The 10,064-nt window shown below is 42.7% G+C and overlaps 1 protein-coding gene across 1 annotated transcript; it reads left to right on the forward strand.

Annotated features, from left to right (window-relative positions):
- Window positions 1–9,455: 9,455 nt before the first annotated feature.
- LOC105719720 (prefoldin subunit 4-like) lies at window positions 9,456–9,860 on the forward strand. The gene has a single exon (XM_064376767.1). It carries the CDS (start codon window positions 9,456–9,458, stop codon window positions 9,858–9,860), a length of 405 nt encoding a protein of 134 aa, XP_064232837.1.
- Window positions 9,861–10,064: the final 204 nt, after the last annotated feature.

Here is a 10,064-nt window from a genome sequence, read left to right on the forward strand (position 1 = left end):
CACTGCGGGCCACCTCCCCAAACCACTTCCGCCAGCCGCCGGCCGGCTCCGCCACCATAGGCCGAGGCGGCCCTGCACGTCATCCCCGAAGACCAATCAGCGCCGGGCGAGGCCGACGGGGCGGGGGAGATGCGGGAGTCACGAGGCCCCGCCCAGGACTGCGGCGCTTGCGCCCCTGCGCGCGGGCCTGTGATTGGCGCGCGGCAGGTGCGTGTGGCCCCGCCCGCGGAGTCCGCTGTAGGATTTCTTCCCCAGCCAGCCGGCAGCTAGCGTTCGGGGCAGATAAGGAAGCTGACGCTCGGATTTGTTGTGGTTGATCCGATTGAGACTGGCATGCAACCGTTAGTCTTATAGCAGGCCACTGTGATGAATGCCTCACGGGTGTACAGCGACTTACAGACTGTGTTCTTTGAGTTCTGTTAATCCCTAACCTTGGGGACATAGGGTCAGCAAGGTCTGCAGACTCAGACCCACCCACCCCACCTCCTCCGGACCAGACGCCCTCCCTGACCAAACTTTAGTCAGGTTCCTTTTCTAGGCTAGACAGCATCCTCGGCCTGCTGAGCCCGGTTTTACCAAAGAGTCCTGATAAACCAGTTTATCAAGAGTCCCCTCACTCCTGATACTCTCTTCTAAAGCCCTTGATATCTAATCAAGTTCCTCCTCCCTCTCCCCCTCGATGACTTACCACGTTCTGGTAATTTTCCATCTTCTCCTTCGTCCCTACCATCCCGCCCCCTGGCTATAAATCTCCACCGGTCCTGGTTGTATTCTAGAGTCAAATTCATCCTCTCTCACCTATTGCAGTAGTCTTGAGTAAAGTCTTCCTTGCCGTTTTTAAGAAGTGTCAGATGAATAATTTCTCTTCAGAGCCTTGAGGGGGTTGCTTAATCTAACTAACCCTTGGTTATATGGCAGGTAAACTGGGATAGTAGTACCTAGCAATGTGACACAAGTAACAATGATGTTAGCTAGGTAACATTGTCTTCCATGCACTGTTACCTAAATTCATTTGTGTTCCATGCACTGTTACCTAATGCATTTGTTTCCTTGAATCCCCACTTACATATGAAAAGATGGGTTTACAGAAGAGATGAATGAGATACTTAGAGTCATAGACACACATTTCTGAGGTAAACAAAATAGGCTACATTATTTTCACTTAAGAGATGAGAAATGTGGCCTAGAGAGACACAGTAATTTGCCTAGTCTCACACAACTGGTCCGTGGTGACACAGGAACTAATTTAGAGGTCCTCAAACCTACCTTTTCATTAGAATCATCTAGGAACCTTTGTCAGGCTACACCGCAGAAAAATCAAATCTGAACTTCTGGAGAAAAGACTCAGGCAGCAGTACCTGTATTTTTTTTAATTCCCAGCTGTTTCCAACATATAGGTGGCTGTTCTGAGAGCTAGCAGTTTAAAGCAATGCTTCACAAACTTGAATGTGCACACAAAGCACTTGGGCATAGTGTTAAAATGCAGATTCTGGAATTAGTGGATTGGAGTGGGGACCAAATTCAGCATCTCTAACAGCTTGCAGGTCAACAGGAGACATTTTCAGGATGAGAGTGGAGGGATAATTCAGAGGGCCCTAATGGTGGGACCCAGATACTCTGTGTGTGTGTGTGTGTGTGTGTGTGTGTGTGTGTGTGTGCGCGCGCGCGCATATTCTGAATGTCCAAATGAATGAGTCAGCCCAGCAGATTCTTCTGGAAGTTTGAGCTGAAAAAATGAAATTAAGTAGTTGTCTGTGAGGGGCGAAGCAGAAAGAAAGCATAGAAAGAAATCATAGGATAGAGTTAGGGCTATGAAGGGGCATGTTGATTGAAGTTGTGAGGAAACAGAAGCCATATGTGATACAAGTGAGAGAACAAATTTACAGAGAAGAGGGTATGAACAAGCAAAGTTAATGGAAGAAGCGAGGAGACACACAGAGAGACACAGATACAAGTGAGTAATGCAAAGAGTACCCAGTCACTAGTCCTTCAAGCTTCCATAGAATCAGATACCTTATAGGTTCCTGTTTTTGTAGTGAAACCTCTTTCACTTTAAGGTGGTCTAAGTGCATTTCTAAAGCCTAAATAAAAACAGCTCTCCATTTTGTCTCATTTAATACACACAATAACTCTGCAAGGTAGGAGTTATTTCCATTTTATAGACAAAGAATTAAGGCACATACACATTAACTAATTTCCCATTACTTGGGCCAGTCACAGTGGTTCATGCCTGTAATCCCAGCACTTTGGGAGGCCGAGGCAGGCGGATCACTTGAGGTCAGGAGTTGGAGACCAGCCTGGTCAACATTGTGAAAACCCTCCTCCACTAAAAATACAAAAAGTAGCAGGTGCCTGTAATCCAAGCTACTAGGGAGGCAGGAGAATCACTTGAACCTGGGAGATGGAGATTGCAGTGAGCCAAGATCACGCCCCTGTACTCCAGCCTGGGTGAGAGAGTGAGACTCCATCTCCAACCACCACCACCCCCCATAAAAAAAAAAAAAAAACGAATTTCCCATCTCTCAAGATCTCAAAACTGAGTCTGAGACCAGATAACTATACTCCAGGACGTTTCAAAACTATAAATCATGAGGGCAAGTACTGGCTATATTTCATTACTTCCTTTGTTCCTAAGAAAATGTTTGGAACACAGTGGAGATTCCATTAAAATCTGTCAAATGAACAAGGAATACCTGTTATGATCAATTTGTCTAATGAAGCATACATATATTTAAAAAACTGACATATGAGAGAGGATTATTGTTTTAGGAGAAATTTAGAAAGTTACAAAGCACCCACCAACATTATTTTTTTTTTAATTATCTAAGGAATAAATTACAAAACAATGTCTTCATAAACTTTAAGAATCAGGGGCTGGGCACAGTGGCTCATGCTTGTAATCCCAGCACTTTGGGAGACTGAGGTGGGCAGATCACCAGGTTGAGAGATCAAGACCATCCTGGCCAACATGGTGAAATCCTGTCTCTACTAAAAATACAAAAATTAGCTGGGCTTGGTGCTGTGTGCTTACAGTCCCAGCTACTCGGGAGGCTGAGGCAGGAGAATCGCTTGAACCTGGGAGGCAGAGGTTGCAGTGAGCCAAGATTATGCCACTGCATTCCAGCCTGGGCGACAGAGCGAGACTCTCTCTCAAAAAAAAAAAAAGGTTGAGAAATGAGGTGTCCTTGAAAGAAAGGACATTGTCCAGCATTATTCACTCAGTGGTTCAGGGATTGTCCTTCTGCTTATAAAATGAACAGAGAGTTCACTTAAATTATAATTCAGACAGAAGCTAGAAATACCCATATATGTATGTGTGTGTATGTATATATATATGTGTGTGTGTGTGTGTATCCATATATATTCAGATAGAAGTCAGAAATATACATATATATAAAATTTTAATTCAGATAGAAGCCAGAAATACACATATATATATATAAATTTTAATTCAGATAGAAGCCAGAAATACACATATTTATATATATACATATATATGTATATAGGGGTATTTCTGGCTTCTATCTGAATTAAAGTTTAAGTGAACTCCCTGTTCATTTTATAAGTGGAATATGTATATATGTATACATATATATGTGCATATGTGTGTGTATATACATATATATATATATTTTTTTTTTTTTCTTTTTTGAGACAAGATTTCACTCCCATTGCCCCAGGCTGGAGTGCAGTGGTGTGCTCTCGGCTCACTACAGTTTCTGCCTCCCGGGCTCAAGCAATCCTCTTGCCTTAGCCTCCCAAGTAACTGGGACTACAGGCCTGCACCAGCATGTCTGGGTTTCTCTATGTTGGTAAGGATGGTCTTGAACTCCTGACCTCAAGTGATCTGCCTGCCTCGGCTTCCCAAAGTGCTGGGATTACAGGCATGAACCACCACGCCCAGACACCCACCAATATATTTTGTTGACAACCTCTCAAATAGGATATGCCTTTTTTAAAAAATGAAAAATGGTGCTTTGTTGGAGCACATCATATGATGGCATTCCGAATTAGTCAGGATAGGTCATGTTATGCCAAGATAACAAATTAAGTCTGAAACTTCCATGGCTTCGCACATAATTGTTTGTTTTTCTTTCATGCTATATGTCTGACGTGAATCAGAAAGGGTCTTGAGGCTACATACTCATTCAGGGCCTAGGGTTGACAGGTAACGTTAACTTCAGAAACACAAGAATTCATGATTTTTGAGGCAAGAGATGAGAACAGTTGAGGATCTTGAACCAGTCCTTAGATGCTTCCTTCATGCATTGTCCAGAGCCACTCACATGGCCCTACCAAATTGCAGAGGTGATGGGAAACGTGGGGTACACCTGAGTGTTTGGTGGGTAGACAATCCCATAAACCCTGTGCATGTTGGAGTATCTGAGGATTCTGCCCTTGACTCTCTTCTCTACTCAACCGTGAGGTCTGCTAAGTGATCTAACACAGTGTATAGATCCTACTTATTTCCCCAGCCTGGCCCTTTGCCCTGAGCTCCTCATTCATTTATCTGTTATTGTTACCTACTCAACATTTACGCTTGGGTCTATAGTTGACATCTCAAGATAGCTTTGTCCACACAGAACCTTTAATTTTTAACCTCCAAAAATAGCTGGTTTTAGTCGGGCACAGTGGATCATGCCTGTAATCCCAGCACTTTGGGAGGCCAACAAGGGCGGATCATGAGCTCAGAAGTTTGAGACCAGCTTGACCAACATGGCGAAACCCTGTATCTACTAAAAATACAAAAATTAGCCCAGGCGTAGTGGCAAATGCCTGTAATCCCAACTACTCAGGAGGCTGAGGCTGGAGAATCACTTGAATCCAGGAGGCGGAATTTGCAGTGAGCTGAGATCCCACACTGCACTCCAGCCTAGGTGACAGAGTGAGACTCTGTCTCAAAAATAAAAAAATAAAAACTGCTGGTCTTCAAGTCTTTCTCATCTTAGTAAATGGTAACACCATCCACATGACTGCTCATGAAACTCTTGATTCTTTATCAAACTTAACATTCCCTGCCAAATTCATAACAGATTTCTGTAGGCTCAATAACACAGTGAGTACTGGACTTCTACTCTTGTTTTCTTTTTTTTTTTTAAGACAGAGTCTTGTTCTGTCACCCAGTCTGGAGTGCAGTGGCGCGATCTCGGTTCACTGCAACCTCCACGTCCCAGGTTCAAGCCATTTTTCTGCCTCAGCCTCCGGAGTAGCTGGGATTACAGGCATGCACCACCATGCCTGGATAATTTTTCTGTATTTTTAGTAGAGATGGGGTTTCACCATGTTGGCCAGTCTGGTCTCAAACGCCTGACCTCAGGTGATCCACCCGCCTCGGCCTCCCAAATCTTGTTTTCAAATAAAGATTAATTACTGTCTTCACTGAAGATGAGCCAAGTGTAAAACGCCTGAGCTACTTGGAATGTAGGGTAGGAGAGGAGACTGGGTCGGAGCCAGTTTCCCAGGCATTTAAATACTTCGGCAATAGCATTAAGAATGAAATTAATTACATTGTGACCAAAAGCTGGCCTGTTGATTAACCACCAAAAGCTGGTTAGTCAGAGTCTGTGAAATTTATATTATTCTTGTTTAATTTTTTTTTTTTTTTGAGACAGAATTTTGCTCTTGTTGCCCAGGCTGGAGTGCAAAGGCACAATCTTGGCTCACTGCAACCTCTGCCTCCCAGGTTTAAGCAATTCTCCTGCCTCAGCCTCCCGAGTAGCTGGGATTACAGGCATGTGCCACCATGCCCGGCTAATTTTGTATTTTTACTACTAGAGATGGGATTTCTCCATGTTGGTCAGGCTGGTCTCAAACTCCCGACCTCAGGTGATCTGCCCACCTTAGCCTCCCAAAGTGCTGGGACTACAGGTGGGAGCCACCACACCAAGCATTATTTTTTTTTTTAATTATTGAAAGGTTTTTTTTTTTTCCTTAGGAGCTATTCTCAGTAGTAAGACTAAGATAGTTGTAAACTTAAATCTCCGAGACTTCAAAGATTTTCAAGGGTATATATTTTTGAAATTTATGGAGACTTGCTTTGTGGACTGGTCCACAGGCGTTTCATGTGTCCTCGTGAAGAATGTGGATTCACTCATTATTGGATGCAGAGTTCTATACATACGTCTGAGGCAAGCTTATTTATTGTGTTGTTCGTAACTTCAATAACAAATAAATAATAAAAGCTATCTATCCATAACATTTTAAAAAGTTTATGGGCTCTGTCACCAAATTATGTCCCAAATCCACCACTTCTGGGGTCTCCCTTTGTCCCAGGCTGAGCTCCCATCACCTCTCGTTTGGATTACTGTGCTACCCTGCTGGCATAGCTCTGCTGCCTCTACTCTGGCACTCAGTCATCGAAGAGATGTCTCTACAATCACATTGTGTCATTCCCTTGCTAGAAAATTCTTTACTGAATTCTCATTGCAGTTAGAATCAAGTCCCAACTCCTGCAAGGCCTACATGGCATGGCCCCTCTTGGCCCTCCAGCTGCAATTCTCTCTTCGCTGTCCCTCCTCACCCAGCTCCAGCCATGAGGGCATCTCTCTGTTCCTAGACCATCTCATGCTCATTCCTATCTCAGGATCTTTGCATTTTCTGTTCCTTGTGCTCACAGATCTCTTTCCCAAGGTGTTTCCATGGCTGCCTCTTTCTCAGCCTTCAAGTATCAACTCAAAAGTCCCACTCCCAAGAAGTCTTCCCTCAAGCAAAGTAACTTGCCCAGTCACTATCTATCATCCGATTTTATAGTACTTACATCTGAAATTCTATCATTTATGTACTATTTTTGTAGGTTCATTGCCTGTCTTTCTGCACTAGGATATGGATTCCTTGATGGTGGGGACTAGCCTGTTTCTTTCTTTCAGTGCCTTGAGTAGTACTAGATACATTGTAGGAGCTCAAACAATACTTCTTATCATTAGAAACTATGTTCTTTTCTTTTCTTTCTTTTTTTTTTTTTCAAGACAGAGTCTCGCTTTGTCACCCAGACTGGAGTGCAATGGCGCCATCTCAGCTCACTGCAACCTCTGCCTCCTGGGTTCAAGCGATTCTCCTGCCCCAGCCCCCTGAGTAGCTGGGACTACAGCCCTGTACTATTACGCAGCTAATTTTTGTATTTTTAGTAGAGATGCAGTTTCACCATGTTGGCCAGGCTGGTCTCGAACTTCTGACCTCATATGATCCACCTGCCATGGCCTCCCAAAGTGCTGGGATTACAGGTGTGAGCCACCATGCCCAGCCCTAGAAACCGTGTTCTTACAGAATACTTAATGATGATATAACATTCCCCGATACGTGATTAAATGAAAAAAGAGCAGAACGCTATTTATTTATGAGCTTGATTTTTAAGAAAAAATAAATACATATTTTTAAAAGACAAGGAAAAACATTAATTTATATCAAGGGTTTCTATACTTGGTAGTTATAATGTTAAAAATGCTTGCTCTGCTCTATTACTAATGAATTTATTTCCTGAGACACATGCATACAAATAAGCAAGGTGTCTTTCACAAAGAAAATTATCCAGAGGGTGGGTGACAGAGAACATACAAATTGTTCTATGTGGCTATTCATACATACTAAAGCAAGGCAACTTACTATTTTCACTGTGTAATAGAATACAGCTGAGAATGTTTTTTTAAAAAACCTTCGTTGAGGGGTAGTGTGCGCCTGGCATTTGTTCTGCTTATTTTTAATTAGGTCACTTTATGATTCTAAGATGAAGCTCTTTAAGACTTACCAGAATAGAGGCAGGGCACAGTGGCTCACGGCTGTAATCCCAGCACACTTTGGGAAGCCAGGGTGGGCAGATCACTTGAGGTCAGAAGTTCGAGATCACCCTGGCCAACATGGTGAAACCGTGTCTCTACTAAAAATACAAAATTAGCTGGGTGTGGTAGTCCCAGCTACTTTGGAGGCTGAGGCAGGAGAATTGTTTGAACCTGGAAGGCAGAGGTTACAGTGAGCCAAGATCGTGCCACTGCACTCCAGACTGGGTGACAGAGCAAGACTGTCTCAGAAAAAAAAATTTTTTTAATTTAAAAAATTATTAAGACTTACTATAATAGAGACAAGAGGATTTTAAGTTTTCAACTAAAAATGGACAGACAAAACTGACATCAGATAGTACAGACCGAGAGTGCCACCAACTGAGAACTGTGGTTTCTGTGATTATCCAAGTTATTTCTAACACCACTATTTTGCTTTTTTCTTCTATTGCTTTGAAGTTGGAAATTGTAGTGGTTTATGCAGATTTAATAAAAAAGAAAGTCTTGGGCCTTTACTGGCGGGGATTTTCTTGCACCACCCACTGTCATAATCGATTACATGCTGTACCCTGATGGAAGAACAGAATTTCTAGGCCAACAGAAAATCACAAATACATGGTAAACCATCTGCTTTGTCCAGCGACTGAGAAATAATAATGTGACCAATGATCCAAGTGAGAAGGGACTGCCAGTCCAACTGTGCCCAGTCCTCCATCAGCTTGATGTCTGAAGGTGGAGGGAGATTTGTTTTGGCAGCTGCTCTGCCAACATCTGACATCTGTCACCAATACCTCCCCATTATTGCCGGTTCCAAAAAAATTATATCTGCCAGTCAAACAGCTTTCCTACTGATGGACAGTTGAAAGATGCCTTCTCAGCCTGCCATGCTTCTGGGGAACTCCCCTTTATTTGAATATATGCCTCCTCTAATCCCTTTTCATGCCTTGCCTGTTAGCCTGTCGCTTAGTGGAGAGGAGAACACTCCCCAAGCCCAAGTTCTTTGCTGTTTGGAAGAAGGGCAGCAGCACCAAGGGGATATTATGAGAGCTGTAAACGCTTATGTTTCACTGCTGTGCTCTTGATAGTAGTCTCATCAGGATCCACAGAAGAGCCATATCCACCTCCACCCCTGACTTTTTGGGAAAGCAACATTGTATCTATAATGCTTTCCAAAGAAATGAGCACAGTACTTGTTGTGTTTGCATATGTTCAGACTAGCTGATTCTTGTTAAGGCTTCCTATATATTAGGCACTTTACGTAGACTACCTCATTTAATCCTTCTAATAATCCAGAGAGATTTTATAGAAGAACAGCGGAGACTCAGAGCTTATACAGCTAAGTGGCGGCCCTGGGATTCAAAGTCAGATCATCTTTTTAAGTAAACCTTTTTCCACTGCAGCATCCTGACTTTGTCACAATGATTGTACGTAATGCAGAAATGCATGATACAGTTCGTAATATTCCAGGCAAGTAGCAAGCACTGGGGGGATATCGACTAGAAAGGCCAAGTCTCTTGCTCTTGCCAGAGCCCTGACAGAATGAGAAAGAGAAGACCAGTAGGCTCTAAAATCCTAGGTGTCCTGGCCCTAATACCTAGGCAGTGCCATGCAGAAGCAAATCTTCCATAGTCCTTTCATTTTGAGTTTACAGTGACATATGAAAAATGTAAGTGAGTCAGTCCCAAGATGCCGGCCACCATGAAGAAGGCGGCTGCAGAAGATGTCAATGTTACTTTCGAAGATCAACAAAAGATAAACAAATTTGCATGGAATACGAGTAGAATCACAGAGCTGAAGGAAGATATAGAAGTAAAAAAGAAACAACTCCAAAACTTAGAAGATGCTTGTGATGACATCATGCTTGCAGATGATGACTGCTTAATGATACCTTATCAAATTGGTGATGTTTTCATTAGCCATTCTCAAGAAGAAACACAAGAAATGTTAGAAGAAGCAAAGAAAAATTTGCAAGAAGAAATTGACGGCTTAGAATCCAGAGTGGAATCAATTCAGTGGGTGTTAGCAGATTTGAAAGTTCAGTTGTATGCAAAATTTGGGAGCAACATAAACCTTGAAGCCAATGAAAGTTAAACGTTTTATAATACTTTTTTAATTTGTTTAATAAACTTGAATATTGTTTTAAAAAAAAGAAAAATGTAAGTGAGTGACTGCTTTTAAAACATGTGGTTCTTCAAGATTTTCTGAGACAGTTTTAACCAAGATGTCCAGCGGCTTATTATTATCATTAACCAAGATGTCAGAGCAATGATTGGAAGCCTGCAGAGGCCTGGGGTC

This window comes from Aotus nancymaae, unplaced genomic scaffold, assembly GCF_030222135.1.
Source record: "Aotus nancymaae isolate 86718 unplaced genomic scaffold, 86718_ANA_hifiasm-v0.15.2.pri h1tg000016l, whole genome shotgun sequence".
Taxonomy (NCBI): Eukaryota; Metazoa; Chordata; class Mammalia; order Primates; family Aotidae; genus Aotus; species Aotus nancymaae.

Coding starts and splice junctions, on each gene's coding strand:
- LOC105719720 (XM_064376767.1), top strand. CDS start 9,456: ATGCCGGCCACCATGAAGAAGGCGGCTGCAGAAGATGTCAATGTTACT.